General features: G+C 39.1%; 1 protein-coding gene across 7 annotated transcripts in view; it reads right to left on the bottom strand.

The window, feature by feature from the left end:
* Ppfibp1 (PPFIA binding protein 1) overlaps positions 1-19,204 on the bottom strand; it is a 112,247-nt gene that overhangs the window by 24,431 nt on the left and 68,612 nt on the right. For 4 of the 7 annotated variants that reach the window (XM_010628996.3, XM_010628994.3, XM_010628997.3 and 1 more), the window contains 5 exons: positions 18,931-19,023; positions 16,938-17,052; positions 15,046-15,078; positions 13,501-13,562; positions 950-1,034 (listed from right to left, as the gene is read on the bottom strand). In XM_010628996.3, coding sequence (XP_010627298.1) covers positions 950-1,034; positions 13,501-13,562; positions 15,046-15,078; positions 16,938-17,052; positions 18,931-19,023 — 388 coding nt within the window. Of the gene's footprint in view, positions 1-949; positions 1,035-13,500; positions 13,563-15,045; positions 15,079-16,937; positions 17,053-18,525; positions 18,619-18,930; positions 19,024-19,204 lie in introns of all 7 variants that reach the window. The other 3 variants (XM_010628998.3, XM_010628999.3, XM_033763518.1) reach the window with 2 other exon arrangements.

The following is a 19,204-nucleotide window of genomic DNA, read 5'->3' as shown; positions in this document are numbered from 1 at the left end:
GGTCTCGGACTCACAGCGATCCTCCTGCCTCAGCCTCCCGAGTGCTGGGATTATAGGCGTGCACCACCATGCCTGGCTCCCCCAGATCTTTTCACTTGGAATATTGTAAGCATCTTGATTTGTTTCCCCTGCTCTGAACATTGCTCTTTCCTATGTTCTATTTGTTACAAAGATCATGTTATAGACTTTTAAAAACCCTTCAGTGGATTTCTCCACACCTGAATAAGAGCTGAACACCTCACCTTGCATGACTGATGCACGGACGCCACTGTTCATACCAGTGCACCTCACTCTCCCTGTTGCTCTCTGATGTCCAGATGTACTGGTCTTTTTCTACTTCTTAAACACACCAACTTCTTTTTTTCTCCTGGGCTCATGTCTCTCTCTCTCTAGAATGTCACCTAATCAACTTAGAGATGCTCTCCAGAATCAACTAATCCTGATATTCTCACACTTTCTAGTAGAGAACAGTTGCTTAACAAGGTCATTTAGCAAAGGAATGTGCTACCTAATGTGGGATAATGAGCATGCAAGAAATCTGGGCCAGTGTAAATTCACCACCACTTTGAATCAAGAAAAGCAGAAAAGTCTGCCAGGGGTGGAATGCAGACCTGTAATCTCATCTACTAAGGAAGGTGAAGCAGGAGGATGGCAAGTGTGAGGCTGGCTTGGGCAACTTTGTGAGATGCTGTCTCAAAAAACAAAATAAAAAAGGCTGGGGATGTAGCTCAGGGATAGAGTGATTGCTTAGTATATGCAAGGCTCTGGATTTACCGCCTAGAACTAAAGCAAGGGGAAAAATGAGAACCAAGACCTGTTATGTGAAGGTACAGGATCCCAGTAATGAATATAACTGTATGGTATACCTAGATTATACCAATAAACTCAATAAAAAGAAAAAAAAAATAAAGCAAGGGGGAAAAACAAAAAGGAAAGCCTTTAGTGCTACCTTTTTTATCTTGAGGGAACACCACTTCATCTTGCATTTTCTTGTACTTGTTCAGGCATTGTCGGAGATCTTCTATTTTCTGGTCCTACGAATAAAATAAATTACCATCTTTAATACTATGATTTTAAAACAGAAAAGGTAAGTGACAGAATAAGAAGATATGAATTATTTACATTATTCAAAGAATACTTCTAAACTTTAGTAAAACTGGTAAAATCTAGAATATTTTTCTAGTGCCTGAGATACAGAAAGCACATCTGAATCCCATCATTTAGCTGCCATCTTAAAAAAAACAAAACAATGCATTAAGATACGAAACAAATCAGCTTTATTTACTATCCTAATTTATAAATCTAGAAAGATCTCTGTCAAGTATCTTTGTGTGTGTGTGTGTGTGGTACCAGGGATCGAACTCAGGTCCTTGTGCTTGTGAGGCAGGGCACCGAACCGCTGAGCTAAATCCCTGGCTATGTCAAGTAGCTTTATTAGCCATCATTAGTCATTATTTAGCTTTTGTCTTCTCAAGACTATCACCAAGATGCTTTTAGTAGTCATCACTGCTCTCCTATTAAAAACACCTTTCACCCTTCCTCTAATCTCTGTGCTGCTACTCTAACCCTACCCTACACTCCTCCTTTCACTTCTGTCTTTTTTTTTCTTTTTTTGGAGACAGGGTCTAGCTATGGAGTTTAGGTGGGCACTGAACTCACTATGTTGCCTGAGCTGGTCTTGAACTGATTACTGGCACTGCATCACCATGCCTGGCTTTTTCACTTCTGTCTTTATTTCTAGCTTTTGCTTTTCCATTTGTCTTTATTTCTATTTTTTTCTCAATCTCTTATTCAACAGACATTCTAGCTTTATATTTTAATTTTAAGTTTTTGGTGGTGCTGAGGATCCAACCCAGAGCATTTCACAGGGTAGGCAAGCTCTCTGCCACTGAACTACATTCCTAGCCCTGGATATTCAACTTGTATAATCCTCATTATTTTCTAATTTGGACTATAAAATGTTAGATGCTGAAGATTTTGTCCCAGACCTGCTTCTTTTTTTTCTATGCCCTCAATTGTGGCATATTATAAATATGGTCTCCTTAGCTAAGTTTGGCCAGTTTGGCAACAAAGCACGTTAAGGCTGCCCTCCTGAGGCAGGAAGGCAGGGTATGGCTAAGACTGGCTGGTGAAGTAGGGAGGACTTGTTAATTATAAAACCCCAGGATACATGCACAGAACAATTTCCAAAACCCTACATGTGACTTCTCTCGTGAACTCAAACCCCAGACCTAAAGACAGCCTTGGTGAGGGGAAATACAATCTCTCCCTTCCTGGTAGCCCACTGTCATGGTGGACAGAGGGTGAACTTTTCCCCCACTTACTTTTACTTGGCCCGAAGTAGCTCTGCAGAGCCTGTTTTTTCCTATGTCCAAGCATTCATTTGTTTACTTTTTGTTTTTTTGAGACAGGGTCTTACTCTGTAGTTCAGGCTGGCCTTGAACTCACTATGTATCCAGGCCGGCCTCAAACTCTCGGCCATCTTGCCTCAGCCTCCTGACTGCATGTGCCACCACACCCGGCTTTTTAAAATTTCTTTTAATAAATATAAAACTTTGCCACCATTTATGCTTGTCTTGACCAATTCTTTGTTCAGTTCAGAAAGAACCTAGAAATCACCTGTAGAATGAGACTCCAGCACCCCAAAACCCAGTAATACTCTGGATTGGTCCTAGGAAATTCTGAGGAACTACAAGATGCCTAGGTTGATCAACTGAAGAGAGATAATTTGGAGTGCAAAGAGTCATTCCAGGTGGGGCAAACCTAGAATCATCTATTAATTGTTATACATGTAATTTACACTATTCTGTATCATTCAGTCCCTCTGAGCCACCAGGAGACTCTAGAGATCAGCTAAGCTAGCTAGACCAGAAGAACCATCTAGCCAACTCAAATGTGTGAGAAATAATAAACGTGTTTGCCAATAGGCAAAACGAAAAGCTGATATATCAACTATAGCCTCCAATTTACAATTCTTAATTTCTCCTGAAACTGATGGGGTTCATTCCCCACTATAATCTATAATCTCACATTAATATAAACTTTAGAGTTATATTCCAATTATCTATGAGAAATCTCCTTTAAAATGTCCCATGAGCACATCAGATTGAATATACCTAAAATTAAGCTATTTCTCCCTAGTACTTAAGCCTTTGCTTGGATTTCCTTAAATCTTTAAGGGCACAATTATTCTTCCAAACCAGAAAATTCTCATTTCTCAAATCCCAAGATCTATAAGTCTTATCTATCTATAACAGGGAGCTAAGTTAGATAGAAATTAATATATAGTATAGGAAGTCAGCACAGAAGAAATAAAAGGAATGGAAAGGAAGATGTTAAATTATCACTATTTGTGGATGACATGATATTCTATACAGAGGATCCCAGAAACTACCGAAAGACTTCTAGATTTAATAAACAAATTCAGTAGTGTAGCTGGATACAAAGTCAATACTAAAAAAATCAACAGCTTTCCTGTACACAAATAACAAACTCACTGAAAGACAAATGAGGGAAATAATACCTTTCATAATAGCATCCAAAAAAATGAAATACCTAGGAATCAATCTAATGAAGGAAATTAAAGACCTTTACAATGAAAGCTACAGTACTCTGAAAAAGGAGACTGAAGAGGATATCACAAAATGTAAAGATATCCCTTGTTCTTGGGTAGGAAGATAGTGGAAATGGCTATATTTCGAAAACTGTTATACAGATTTAAGGCAATCCCAATCAAAATACCAACAGACTATCTCACAGAATTAGAAAAAACAATCCTAAAATTCATTTGGAACCAGAAGAGAACTAGAATAGTAAAAGAAATTCTGGGCAACAAAAGCGAGGTCAGAGGCACCATAATTCCTGACTTGAAATTACACTACAAAGCTACTGTGATAAAAACGGCATGCTACTGGCAAAAACAGAAATGAGGATCAATGGGACAGACTGGAAATGCAGAAACAAATCAAGACACAATCAGCTACTTAGCTTTGACAAAGGAGCCAAACACCTTCCACTGGAAGAGAGACAGACTCTTTGTTTGGTACCGGGGATTGAACTCAGGTCCTTGTACTGGCAAGGCAGGCGGTGGAACCACTGCAATAAATCCCTGCCCCCACCCTTTTTGGTTTTTTGAGACAGGGTCTCACTATGTAGTTGAGACTAACCTGGAACTCACTATGTAGCCCAGGCTGGTCTCGAACTCACAGTGATTCTCCTGCCTCAGTCTTCCAAGTGCTGGGATTGCAGGTGTGTACCACCACACCCGGCTGAGAGACCGCCTCTTTAATAAAGGATGATGGAACACTGGGCTTTCCATATGATGAAGTTTAAAACTGGATCCATACCTTTCACCATCCACTGAGCTCAAATCAAAATGGATCAAAGATCTAAATATTAAAACAGAAATAAAATCTACCAGAAGATAAAATACTTTAAGAACTCTTGAAGGTGTTGCTGTAGGGTAAGATTTTATGAACAAAACCCCAATCACATAGGAAATACCACAAAGAATCAACAACTGGGATCTTATCTTATTAAAAAGCTTTTGTACAGCTAAAGAAACCATTACTAAGTGAAGAGACCAATCCAGTGTGGGACAAAATTTTTGTCAGCTGTTCCTCAGACAAAAGACTAATTATTTAGAATATATAAAGAACAACAACAGGGCCGGGGATTTAGCTCAGTGGTGCCAACACCTGCCTCTCAAGTGCAAGGACCTGAGTTTGATCCCCAGTACCACCTGCCCCCCCAAAAGAACAACAAAAAGCCCCAAACAAAGAAACAACAACAACAACAGCAACAAAACAAGCAACAGAAAAAAAATCAGGCCACCCAAATTTAAAGATCCAATAAAAAAATTGGCATCTGAAATAAATGGCCACTTCTCAGATGAAATAGTAGAAATGGCAAATAAAAGAAAAAATGTTCATTATTACTGATCATTTGAGAGATGCAAATTAAAACAATACTGAGATTCCACCTCACTCCTGAAAGAATGGCAATTATAAAGAAATCAACCAATAACAAATGCTGGCAGGGATGTGGGGTAAGAGGAACCCTTCTCCACTGTTGATCAGAATGTAGACTGGTACAAACACTGTGGAAATCAGTGTGGAGATTCCTCAAAAAAACAAACTAAAGGTTCCATTCGATCTAGCTCTTCTTGGTAACTTCTTGAACGAATTAAAAGCATCATACCACAGCAATATATGCACACCCGTTTTTACAGTGCAGTTTACAATAGCTAAATCTTGGAAACAACCCAAATGCCCATCAACTGATGAATGGATAAAGAAGATCTGATTTTTTTCTACAAGGGAATACTACTCTGCCATAGAAAAAGACAAGCTTGAGACATTTCAAGGATGCACCTTGAAACCATATGCTTAAGTGAAATAAATCAGACACACCTGTTCGAATATCACATGGTCTCTCTGGTGTGAAAAGCTGGAAGTGTAAATAAGGACCAAAATATATAACAGATATTTGGAAATGGGAAGAAAATGTTCAAATAAGAAGGGGAACTAGAGGCATTCATAGGAAAATGGATGCCTACTGAGGATATACTCTTAAGTGAAATAAATAGTCACACAAATAGTTTCTCTGGTATGAAAAACTATAATTGTACATAAGATCCTAATGGTATGATCCTCAATGTGAAATAGGAAAAGAGCTAAAGGTGTAGGGGAAGTGGGAAGGGTAGGGGAAAGGAAATAAGGGAAAAGAAAAAAAAATGAGAAAATGAAAAAATTTAAATAAAGTATTTGTAAATAGGGAAGAGAGGAGAAGGTGAAGGGAGGGCAGGGATAAGGGGAAAAATGAGAACCAAGACCTGTCATGTAAAGGTACAAGATCCCAATGATCAATGTAACTGCACTGTATACCTAAAATGTACCAATAAACTCATTGAGAAAAAAATAAAATTGTCCTTAAAAACAAAACAAAACAATAAAAAACAAATGAGAAGGGGAACAAGGGGAGTGAAGGGGGAAAGGAAAGAGACAAGAAAAAAAAGAATAAAAGGAAAAAATGGCAACAAAGCTTTTGTCAATAAAGAGGGGAAAAGGAGTTGAAAAGAGGGGAATGGGAAAAAGAGAAGCAAGATATTATCATATACAGGTACAAATTTCCTACGTTGGATGCTATCATTATGTATATCTAAACTGTACCAATAAAATAAGGAGAAAAACGTAACTAAAAGTTATAGCAGGCAGTTTGCTAATTTCTTTTTACTCAATAGTGGGAAAGACTAGCAAAAATCTATACATGGGTCTTTTTGTATTTAATAAAGAAATAAATAAAATGAAAGACAAAGCAAATGAGACAAGAAAAGCAAAGCCTGGAAGAATTAAAGAAAATTAAAGAGAAATAGATCAAGCCAAGTTCTTTGGCACTTTGTTATTTACTTTCTTGAAATTACTCTTTTCTTGGGAAAATGCCTCTTTTTTTTTTTTTGTTTGGAACTAGGGATTGAACTTGGGTACTTGCACTTGCAAGGCAGGCCACTGAACTGCTGAGCTAAACCCCCGGCCAAAAACGCCTCTTTCTATTCATTAAAGATGTAAGGGAAAGTAGTCCAGATGACAAGCTGAACCTGACTACTGCTGCCTGTGAGATGCACGTGACACAGAACACTCGGAGATGTGGAAATTGCTCCCTTCCTCATCCACTTAAGCTCAGGTGGTAGCCTAGGAGCATTCCTCTCTAATCCATCCCTTTCACCATGTGAGCTCAGGGAGTATCCCAGGAGCGCTCTATAGAACCCCAGACCTAGCACACACAGCCCCTTTGTTTCTCTCTTGCTCTTAAGCCTAAAGGCCTGATTGGTCTATACGGTGTGCAGCATTCCTTTCCTGTTGTGCCAGAACCATTTCACTGTTCATGACACCACACATTTGGTGAGCCAGCCAAGAGACAAGAGACATCAGCAGACTTCACCAGACTTGGGAAAAATCAACAGCCTGGAGATCTCATCAGACATCAGCCAGGGGCCAGCAGTTACCAGACAGAAGCCGGAAGCACAGCCAGAAAGGAAAGTGTCTTGGGGACACTTTTCTTCTTTTTACAAGTGACCTTTGTCACATGCTTATTGGGTGCACAGGACAGATTTCCAGGATAAACAACTGATGTCATGGTTTAGAGTCAACCAGATGGTGGAGCAAAAGGCTTTGGCTCCCACCTGTCAGGTGGGTCTGTTTATGTGATCCCCCTTTTTGCTGTTAAGTCCTTTTGTATGGGGGTCCCCTTTAAGTAGCTGTGGTTTCTCACACCCCTACAGAGATGTAGCCAAGCTCAGCAGAAGCAAGGCAGTTGGCTTCTATGTGTCCTGGGCCCCTGTATCTGGCTGGGGGCTGGGATGTGGAATACGCTGGCCTGAACAGAGTGCTCTAAGCCTGCTTACTTGATGTTTCACCTGGAACTGAGAGGTATGGGCCCAGTACACCTAATGTTATTGCTTTGTGTTCATTTGAGAAGCCACTTCACAGCCCCAGTGATGTTTGTCAAGTCCTGTGAGTTGTATGTAGGCTCATAAGGATTGAGGGCTTTTTATAGTTTGTTTTCTTTCTCTCTCTCTGTCTTAAGAGGCACCCTACCTCCCAGGCTTTGTCTACTGGGGAATTTAAATTATTTGGCTTTTTGGTGCTGAAAAACACTACAAGAAACAGAGTTGGAAAGTACAGTACTTCCTCAGGCAGGAAAAAGACAGAAATTTGTGCATTTTAATTTCTTGTGCTCTGGGATTACTTCTCTAATGCTAATCTTCTCCCCATTCTACTTGGTTTTGCTTTAGTTGTTGTAACTGTGGTCTCAAATGTATGTCCTTATACAAAAAGATGAGAATCAAGACTTGTCATGTAGAGGTACAAGATCCCAACAATGAATGTAACTGTACTGTAGCCCTAAAATGTACCAATAAACTCAATTAAAGCTGAAAAAAAAAAAAGATGTGTAACTTGTGTTTGCAGACTGAATTTTCATCTTGCTTGACTTTTACTTTGTGGTTATGTCACGAGACATGAAAGCTCTGTAGCTTGATCTAGAGAGACAAGTGTTTTTGGAGAGACATTTTATTCTGTTCTTAAGACTGCTAGATAGTGGGATATCATCTGTCGAAGTGCTTCCCTGCCAAAGGGTGAGAGCCACATTTCCAGAAAATTGTGGAAGTTTTGGGGCTTTTTTTGAGTAAAGAGATCTCCCTAGACATGATGTTAGGTACTTTTATAATTGGCTAAGAGCATCTAGCCAGTAAGGCATCCCAGTTCTAAGCTTTCTCACTGGAAGATGAACTGTGTTTATAGGAGGAAGCACAAGTTGAAAGGAAGTTGTACTCGTGCTTACCACACTCTCAGGATCTTCCAGGAATGGCCTTGTAACAGCCTAATTAATGGGTTGGGGATTAATCTAGGGGCAGACCTGTGAGGATCACACAACTAAATCTCTACTCCTTCTGTCTACAGTCCCATTGTGGGAAACACCTCATCTATTCCTTGATGCCTCCTCCACCACTGGAACAGTTGTAGCTCATGGCTCTCCAGAGATCATATATGCTTATGCAATAAAAATGGGGCTATGTTTCCACTTGGGCAAAACAAGATGTAGTCATCCCTTGACAGCTTACAATTTAATGCTGTATTTAAATTATTTCTTTACTGTAAGAAACAGAAAAAATGGTCAGAGCTGCTTTACATTCAAACCTTTATAACGGCCCTATACTAGAGGCCTGATCTTTGCCTTGGAACTAATCCTCCCTTAGGAGCTGAAGCTGCTGAGGACTCCTCCCCACCTCAGGCTACCTCCTCATTGGCCTACTGAGCCAGCATCCTCAGGAGATAAGGGCCAGCTCCTAAGCCCACCTCATACTTGGCCTGGGTCTGCCTACCACAGAACCCTGGATTCAGGGAACTCAACCTCTAAGCCAGCCACAGCTCCACCATATCTATAAGTCTCTTTTTCAGTTGCAGACATTCAGCAATTCAAGGAAAAATGGCTGATTCTCTGAGGCCCCTGAAGATTTATTAATGGTATCCATATCCTAACAATGATTTTTTTTTTTTCGGTACCAGGGATCAAATTTGGGCCGTTGTGCTTGTGAGGCAGGTGCTAGAACCACTGAGCTAAATCCCTGGCCCCTAACAATGACTTTTCATCTGACCTGGTGAGATGTACAATTCATCCTGGTTTCTTGCTGTACAGCAGTAGAAAAAGAAAGGATTTTAAGAGCTGCTAAGCGGCTAATGATGAAACCTTTGCAGATTGACCCTCTGATAATCAGCCAACTTCTGTACTATTTGGGTTCTGAGGGGCCTGAGTGGGATTATAACACAGGAGGTGGAGAAGCCAAATGAAAGTTATACATCAAGGCCGCAAAGGATGCCCAAACCTGTGAACTAAATAAGACAAGCTCAGGTCTATCAGTCAAGGCTCTGATGAAATGCCAACCGCTTTTCAGCTCTGGTTTGAAGAGGCATTCTGCAAATACACTATTTTAGACCTGGAGTCTACAGAAGGTCAGAGTATGCTAGGACAGTATTTTAATAATCAGTCAGATCCAGATATTAGGAGGAAGCTCCAGAAACTCCCTAAAGATGATGAAGTAGAAGACAAATGAGAATTGAAAAACGAAGAGGCAGGCTAAAGCCATACTCACTGTAACAGATAAGGATCAAGGCTGCAGCATGAGGGGAAACCAAGATAATCCCAAGAGTGATGGAAGCAAGTAAGAGTGACTCAAGTGCATGTACTGGGGTACAGGGAAAAAGAATGACTTCTAAAGCACCCAAATCCTTGCCAGTCCTGTCAAAACATGGGAGAAGGCCCTTGGCAATGGAAGAGAGACTGCTACATCTCCAAAGAGGGATAAGGTCATGCACTATCATGGTAGCTAAGGAAGAATGTCTGGATAATGAATAATGGTGCTAGGTAGGGGCAGCCTGCATGGCTTCCCCATAAGCATACTCTGATGGCTTTACAGGAACCTCAAATGACTCTAGAAGTAGTGGGAAACATTTCTTTGCAATGCTGGGGTGACTTATTCTATTTTCTCTCTCTCTCTCTCTTTTTTTTTTTTGGTACTGGGGATTAAACTTGGGACCTTGCATTTGCAAGGCAGGCAGCAGGATCACTGAATCCCTGGCCTCTAGTTTCTTATTTAGGTGAGCTCTCATTCTGTTCTATAGTTGCTGTGTACCTTGAAAGAGGTAAGTGGACAGCTTTATTTATCCTATTCTAAGCTGCTGTTTAGATTTCCTTTTACAAGTTGCCTTTATGGTGATATTGGAGTGTTCTATACCAGTAATCGGAAGAGATACACGCTTCCAACTCAGGGCCACCCTAACATTCAAACCTCTGGCAGCCCATGTCCTAGTACCTAGGGTCCAGCCAGACTGAACCCGTGGGAACCAATGTCTCTGCCAGGAGTCCTAACCATATGATGGCACCCCAGGGAGGGCCATCAAGGCCACTCCAGTAGTCATTCAGCTAAATGACCCTAAAATCTCTATCCTCACAGAAGATAGTATTACTTTAAGAAGGAAGTTAGGCAGGGGCTAAAGCCTATTATTGATAAGCTTTTGGCTACAAGGTTACTGGTGCCATGCCAGTCCCCATGCAATATACCCTTTTTACCAACAGTGGAGCCATCAGGAGAATATCACTTAGTTCAAGATCCCAGGGACACCAATAAGGTAGTGGCAGGTCCCTATACTCTTTTAGCACAGATCCCGAAAGACACTAAATTGTTCTCTGTCCTTGATCTCAAAGACACCTTCTTCTCTTCTATCCTTGTGCATCCTACCCACCCATACTATTTTGCCTTTAAATGGAGAGGCTTTATATAATGGCCTACCATTGAGGTACAAGGAACTGATAGATTTACTTCTCCACACTAGACACCAAAAAACAAAGAGGGAAAGCACAAATCTCATACACCTGTGAACCAGTGGGTGCCACCACTGTGGGTCCCAAGTTATAACATGATCTCTCTCTTTTTTTCCTGTTTTCTTTAGGGTCCTCCTGGATAATTAAAAAACTGCCTCTAATAGGGAAAATGAACAGTGATACAAAACGTTAGTACTAATCACATCTTTTCCTTATCAACAAGTTATCCAAGAACTTGACAGACAGCTGAGGCCAGTGATGGGAACCTATTAGAGATGAGTGCCCAACTGCAACCCCAAACCCATTTATTTACCACAAAGTGCCAACACCACAATTAAACCAGAGTATTGAGATTAGTTCAGGAAAAGCAACTCATACATTAACATCTTGTGTCTTAAAAGAAAAACAATGTGTGTGCCATAGGTTCCACACCACTGGCTTAAACAAACTTGCCCAGTGTACTGAGATCTTTCAAGACCAAATAGATTCACCAGCAGTGGTGGCCATACAACAATGTAGGGAAAAAGAGGGACTATATATGTCTTTAAAAGAAGAATGTAGTTTTCATGTTAATCAGTCTAAAGCGGTAAAAGATACAGCACAGAAACTAGCTGACCATACTTCTAAGATCTGTGAGGAACTGTTTGAGTTATAGATATCCTTGCCAAATATCTGGAATTGGGGAACTTGGTTATTGTCCTGGACATGGCTTTATCAATATTTTGTAATCTTATTGTCTTGATCTTACATACTTAATCTCTTGGTCAAATTCATCTTTCTTGTGTGATAGCTGTTAAACTACTGGTAATGGCCCAAGCCCAAGACTGAAGCCCTCTTTCGTATTCAGGACTCATCAACCTTGGAGCCAGGCATGGTGGCGCATACCTGTAATCCCAGCACTCAGGAGACTGAGGCAGGAGGATTGCTGAGTTCGAGACCAGCCTGAGCTACATAGTGAGTTCCAGATCAGTCTCAACTACATAGTAAGACCCTGTCTCAAAAACCAACCCCCCTGCCCCCCAAAAAAACCAAACCCTTGGAGCCCAGGTGTGGTGGTGCATGCCTATAATCCTAGCACTCTGGAGGCTGAGGCAGGAGGATCCCTATGAGTTCGGGATAGCCTGGGCTACACAGTGAGTTCAAGGACAGCTTGAACTACATAGCAGGACGCTGTCTCAAAATCAAACCCAACCCAACCCAACACTGGGAGGAAGAACCTCCCTCCCTTGATCTCTTAGGGCAAGAGTTCCTTGGTCCCCACATAGGTAGGGGCAGCACCCCTACTCAGCAGGAAGTAGCCAAGGAAAATGGACCTTCCTCCTTTAGTATCTCTCAAAGGTTTTCAGGGACTAGGCCTCTCAGAGAGGAATAATACAGGTAGTACACTGGGAACTGAAGAAATCACTCCCTTCCCCACTCACTCAAGCCTGGGTGGCACCCTAAGGCCATTCCTCCCTAATCACTCCTCTCCACCCATTTGAACTCTGGCAGCACCCTTGGAACACTCAATATAATCCCAGACCAAAGGACACATGTCGCCCCTTTTTTCTCTCACTTGTGAGCCCAACAGCCTGATTTGTCTGCATGATGTGCAGTACTCCTTTTCTGTCATTCTAGCATCATTTCTCTTTTCATGACCTTCAATAAACACAGCTGCTTTTCCTTCACCACTGGATGTACATTTTGCAATTCTTTGCTGGCTGTATGTAAGAGCTTGGAATCTACTTCTCATTAACATGTGGATGGCCATGGAGGCTAGCACGAAACACGCTGCCTTGTAGAGCAACAGAATCTTGCTCTTTGCAGGATGTAATGTCAGATATGTGTGAGAAGGAAAGACCCGTGGAGACACGGACTGCTTGGACAATATACTAAAAAGCACACACAAGAACCACACATGGTTTCATGGAGCTTCTACCTATTTTCTGCTATTTCACCTCTCAAGAGGGGAGAGACAATTTCAGATGGAAAGGAGGCCAGGAATAAAGGAAATAATGTAGAGATAAAAATCATCACTAATTTGCCCAGCATTTCCAGGATGCACTACAGAACTTACTTTCTCCTACTTGTCAACTGAATATATAGAACTCGTCTGATGGCTTGAACAATGAATATTTTCTAAATTCGTAGGAGGGAGAAGTGGGGGAGGATTCTTAGTGGGAACAGGTTGCTATTCCCACGCACAAAGCTACAATCACAATTGCCATCACTGATGCTAGGTATGCTTGGGCAGGGAGAGGGAATGCTACCTCTTACTGTTAGTAGTTTTGGATATATTCTTTCAAACCACGGCATTGCATGCAATGGTCAAAATGGTATTATGAAAAAATCCACAAAGAGTGGGCGTGATGGCGCACACCTGTAATCCCAAGCTCCTGGAAGGCTGAGGCTCCAGGAGGGTCACCTCAAGTTCAAAGCCAGCCTGGGACACACAGTGAGTTCGAGGCAAGCATAAACTACATAGCAAGACCTTGTCTTAAAACAAAAACAACGCCCCCACAAACCTCACATAAAATTTTTTTTTATTTTGGTACTGGGGATTGAACTGAGGACCTTGTGCTTGTGAGGCAGGTGGCAGCACCACTGAACTACCCCACATAAATATTTGATTTCACCTGATACCTTTTCTTCATTTGCTGCCATCAAAGACTCCACAGCCTTTTTCATTTTTTGCACTTCAGTATCTGAAAATAATACATCAAATCATAAATCAATTTAGTTAATATGTGTAAGATATTCTTCACTGAAATGGCTTTATGTTAAAGTGTTAATGATTTTTAAAAGGGAAACAGTAAGCACCCATACACTCTCAACAGACTGTCTAAAAGATAAACACCTCTTCTCTGTCCCAACAGCTGTCATTCTAAGAAAGAAAATAATAGGAGCTAACTATCCTCCCTCAGAGCAACATTTTCATACTGAAGATCACATCTGGACCCCTGTAAACATAGAAGCACATATTTTTTTAGAAAAATAAAATGAAGCTATAAAGCAGTTCACAAAAGCAATGAAACGGTACACATAATGACCAAAGCAGAAAGAATGATACTCAGTTATAACCAAGACGCAGACAGGCATGGGAAGAGTCTGATGGAGTGTGTTGTTTACATGAGTAGTCATGCTCAGAAGCTGTGTGGGTTCCACATAGATGGGTAAGTACTTTGCTTCATCGATAAACATCATTTCTCAAACTAGTTTAAAACAGATTTTAACACATAAAGGCTAAAGTAAGCTGAGGATAATTTTTCTTAAAATTTGATATGCAAATATAAAAACTATGTTACTTGAATAAGAAACTAAAATATTTTAAAGATAGAAAGTTCAACCAAAAGTGAAACTACAAATTTAAGAAATTAAAATAAATTCACCTAGTTATATACTTCTGAGGAAAAACAATATTTATAATTTTTAAAACAATGCAGTTGACACAACATTTTAAATTAGAAAGTGTTTTCTTTCTTTCTTAAATACCTTTGACTTAATTCAACATCTGGGGGAAATAATTCATTTAAGATTTATCTTTGTGTGTCATAAGGAAGCCAGGCTCCATGAATCAGCCTAGATAAAATTTTATTAACCTCAAGAGGATATAAAGAAGCAAATAATAAAGATCTCAGCCAAATAATGGACTTTTTAAGCATGAAAAAGCAAGAGAAAAGTTCAAAAGGATCTTTCAATGGTGGTATATCATAAACAGTGTGTTTTATGCTGGATATGGTGGTGCATGCCTATAATCCCAGCACTTGGAAGGCTGAAGCAGGACTGCCATGAGTTGGAGGCCAGCCTGGACTACACAGTGAGACCCTGTTTCAAAAACAAAAAAACAAAAAACAAACAAATTAAACAGTATGTTTTTATAACAGTATAAATGCTATTTTCTCCTCTGCCCTGTATCATCAGAGAAAACATTGCTGATCTCTACCTCTATTATCCCTGTCGTATCCTGTGGAGCAAGAGGGCTTTAATAAGGCAAAATCTTTGTAATGATTTCTCCCCTTGCTTTTATTGTCTTTCTAGCCTCTGTTTTGTATACTCTGAAGAAATGGAGGGCTTATTGATGAAGCAACTATACATTTTTGATGAGAGAAATGTTTTAAAACACATGCAATGAACAAGGTAGCACTCCTGGTGAGTGCAAAGGCTGACGGAGGTACACCAAAACCTTACTTTTTTCTTTGAGCTTCTTCTTAAAATTTTCATCTGTGCAGGAAAATCCATTGAATTGGAAGTTAGTACACATCATAACAATACATATCTCCTTTACCTAAAATAAAGGAGGTCTAACTTCATAAAAACAGAACATAAAGCATTATTTTGTGACTTCAGGATAAATGCTTTGCGTGACATGTGAAAGAAAATGTGCCATAACTGATGAGACCTAATTTAGTTACTGGCTCTAGTCTTACCTCTCTGAACCTTGACATTTTTCTTATGAAAATCAGGTACACAAGCAATGTGTCTTACACCATGTGTGATGAAAACCTAGGCAGTACTTCTTTGGTAGCTTCTTACATTTCTGTCAGTTCAATCTCTGGTCCTCTGGACTATGACTACTATACTGCTGTGTCCCATCCAATTCACCACCCAAGTTCAACAACACCAAAACGGTCTATCTTGTGTTCAGTGAGAGGAGCCCATGGATGAGGCAGTTAGATGTTCCAATAACAGACTGCCACAAAGATCTCTGAACACTTGCTCTCAATCCCGCCTGTATCTACTTGTTCACTGTAGTTCAACAGATTGATCACAACCCTCAGAACAGACTGTGACCACCACGGCTCTAATAAATCTTTTTGTCCACAAGGCCCCATCCTATTTTATTCTTAAAACTTTAAAGTAGGGGTGGAGGTATAGCTCTGTGGCACAACCTGAGTTTAGCACCCTGGGTTCAATCTCCAGCCTCCCCTAGAGAACTGATCATGGTTGATTTCTCAGTGTTCTTTAATAAAATTCTATGTATGCCAAAATACAGGGGGGAAAATACATCTCTCTCAAGGTTTGATAAACTGAGTTTTTGGATAGACAGGGAATTATGATATGTACAGGTACATGAAGCCATGATATTCTAGAGCCAAGAAACTTTAGAGTTTGTAATTTAATTCAAATTCCTCCTTTTAGAAATAACAATGTTACTTATTTTCATATAATGAATAAAAATGAACCAAAGCTATGATAACTGGAATCTATAACATTTCAAATGAGTCAGAAATTGCTTTTAGTGCTACAAGTCATTTGCAACAGCAAAGACAGTTTGAATTCAGCCTAGAATTGTCAGATGTTACACACATTGTATTTTGAAATAGAATTTTTTAAAAAGCACATTTCCTTCAGTCAGGCATAGTGAGACATGTCTGGAATCCCAGCATTCTGGGAGGCTGAGACAGGAGATTTGAGCCCAGTCTGGGCAACTCAGTGACTTGATGGGATTCTGTCGCAAAAGGAAAAAAGGGTAAGGATGTAGCTCAGTGTGAATGCCCTGGGTTTATTTGCCATATGGAAAAAAATTTCAATTATTTTCTATAGTCCATGTAATTATACTACGAAATTCTCCTTAGTTCTGAAAAAAAAGAATCAATTCATATATTTAAAAACAGAGTAAGCCCATATTTTTGCACTCTAAAATGTTGATGGTTCAATCATAAGAAATGTTCTGATTTTCCATTCTTCTGCAGGAAGTTTCTAAATCCATTACCTCATTACTTTGTGTCAAGTTCAGTTGAGAAAGAAGCAATCTTGGGACTTAGTAATGGCTCATTTTTATCCTTTAACTTCTTTTTTATTGTAATTTGGACAAGTGTATTTCTTCTGACAAAAATCCACAATTTAGCAATTTAAAATGAATTCTAATAAAACACAAAAAGGCCCTTTTCTAGCTGCTCAAGTAGCAGCTCACAAATTCCTTGTCACAGTATCATTGAGAACTGCTGGGCCTAAGTGGCTCTGCTACTCTTTCTTTACTTTAATGCTAAAATTACACAATGACTAACATCAGCCTCTCTTCTAAATTTTGGAGGTTTGTTACAAAATAGGGCAATAAATCTTAAATGAACATTTTTTACCTTTATCAAGAATTTCAATCCCTTCTCCTTTCATCTTGCAAACCAATTTCTCTTGTAGCTTTTTTACTTCAGCTTCTTTCTCTTCTAGTTGCTCTTTCAAAGAAGCCAGTTCATCCTACAAATTGTGAATTCATTTTAAAATAGTAGTTTATGTGTACAGAATATTTAAAGAACATATTAACTCTTTAAATCAATAACTGGGTTGCGAGGATGAAACAAAAATCTGCATGAATTTAGACACAAACATCAGAAATTAGTGGCAATGACAATCAGGAAGCAAGTGTATTAAGTCCAATTTACAGTAATTATGATGTATCATTTCAAGTTTGTGGATAAAGTAAAAAGAAATCTTGTAAAATATAATCAGGACTGGATAGTGCTAAGGTTTAGATCTTATGTTAATTAAAAAATCTGACCAAGTTAATCAAAGAGATAATCAAATCAAAATTAGATAGTGTCATAAAAGCAAAATAAAATGCAAACTGGAAAACAATTACTTGATACTCATTCAGCACCTTAAGATGGTATTAATGCCTAGACAAGAGCTAAGCTTAATCAGTGGGCAAGGCAGCAAGTTATGGATGAAATAATTCATCTTCATCATTAAGTAAAAGGATAGAATCTTCTATAGAAATGGGTAAAGCAAATCTAGAAAACAGATTATTTTAAGTCTTCATTTTTTTAAAGTAGGCAACTGCAAAAGAGTCTGACTGTTGTTCTATTTGTTAATAATTTAACTTTTGTTTTGTTTTGTTTTGTTTTTTGAGACAGGGTCTCACTATGTAGTTGAGTCTGACCTGGAACTCACTATGTAGTCCAGGCTGGTCTCGAACTCCCAGTGATCCTCCTGCCTCAGCTTCCCGAGTACTGGGATTACAAGCGTGCGCCACCACACCTGGCTAACTTTTGTTTTAGTAAAGAAACTGTTAGCAAATTTACATTTTGCTGGCTGTTTTTAACAAAATAGAGCTATGCTATGTTACTGTGTACACTTTTATATTTGATGTCACATTTTATTCTCAGAGTCTCTAAATATTTTTACTATGCTTAATAACATGAGAAGATAGAGTCCACCAATGAAGCTAGAAGGTTGGTCTTAAATTTTGGCTTATGGTAAGAATGGACATTTTTAGCAACATTAGCAACATTGGCAACAGTTGTTCTTAATGCGCTGCTTCTAAGCAGTAATTTCTACTCACTGATATAGTTAATTTCTGTATATATTTACTTGCAAAAAAGTCTTCAAAGAGGAAAGAGGCTCTACTATTTATATGAAATAGAATTCTGCTACAAGGGAACTTTTATAAGAATTTTACAATGTCTGGGGCTCAGTCTAGGAGGATTAGATTTAATTTATAAGGAAACACTTTTATTTTACCTTTTTAAAAATTTTCACTAGTTATTCATATATTTCTGAAAGAACATTAGAGCTCTCATTGATCCTTTAATTGATATTGTGTGCATTGTTCATAAACAGATGAGAAACACACAAAATGAATGCACATACCACTAAAAACAGCATCACAGCAAAACAACACAAGCTAGAAAACAACAGGCCATGGAGCGCAGCACTCCAAGTCTACTACACCTTCAGTGACTCCCACTTTTGTTCCATCCGCTGCTTTTCATACTGCATCTGACCCACCTTGATTTTCATGCTAGAAATTTTGGCCATTAAAGACTGGTAGGAGACAAGGAGTAAAAGAAAACTAAAAAAGGACAAGCTAAGTAACCAAGAAAAGAGCATCAATTTTCAAGGTTAGCTAACTCAAGAGAAATGGCAGGTTACATTCTGACAGATTAGTTAAGCTGTGCTTTTTATTTAAAACAATAGTACATAGTTCAAGAAGGTTTGCAAAAAACTTCAGTCATTTGAAAAATAACTTCATTCTCATACTGAGTAGAAACATTTTATTTATATTATTGATCATAGATGAGTAGTACAGCCATTTATTAAAAGTTGCTTTTTTTCTTAAACCAGTGAAAAACTTACTTTGGTTGATTTAAGCTTTTTTTCATACTGAAGTCTTTCACTGTCCATTTCATCAACTTTTAATCTCAAATCATTGATCTCCTCTATTAGCCCCTGTCCAAAAAGAAATTAGGAAATGTACCAGAAAAGTAGAAATACAGTTACCTGAATTAAAAGGGCATCTTGGAATCTTACAAAATCAATAGCTTCAAAAATTAAAGTTGTCTCAATCAGATCAAAGATATGGAATTACAGTAAATGTATGGTTCAAGAACCCAATAATTTTTTTTTTTTT

Source organism: Fukomys damarensis, unplaced genomic scaffold (assembly GCF_012274545.1).
Source record: "Fukomys damarensis isolate Sample0158 unplaced genomic scaffold, DMR_v1.0_HiC HiC_scaffold_15, whole genome shotgun sequence".
Classification (NCBI taxonomy): domain Eukaryota; kingdom Metazoa; phylum Chordata; class Mammalia; order Rodentia; family Bathyergidae; genus Fukomys; species Fukomys damarensis.
Note: the sequence above shows the minus strand (reverse complement) of the source record. Positions and strands in the feature narration are given on the sequence as shown.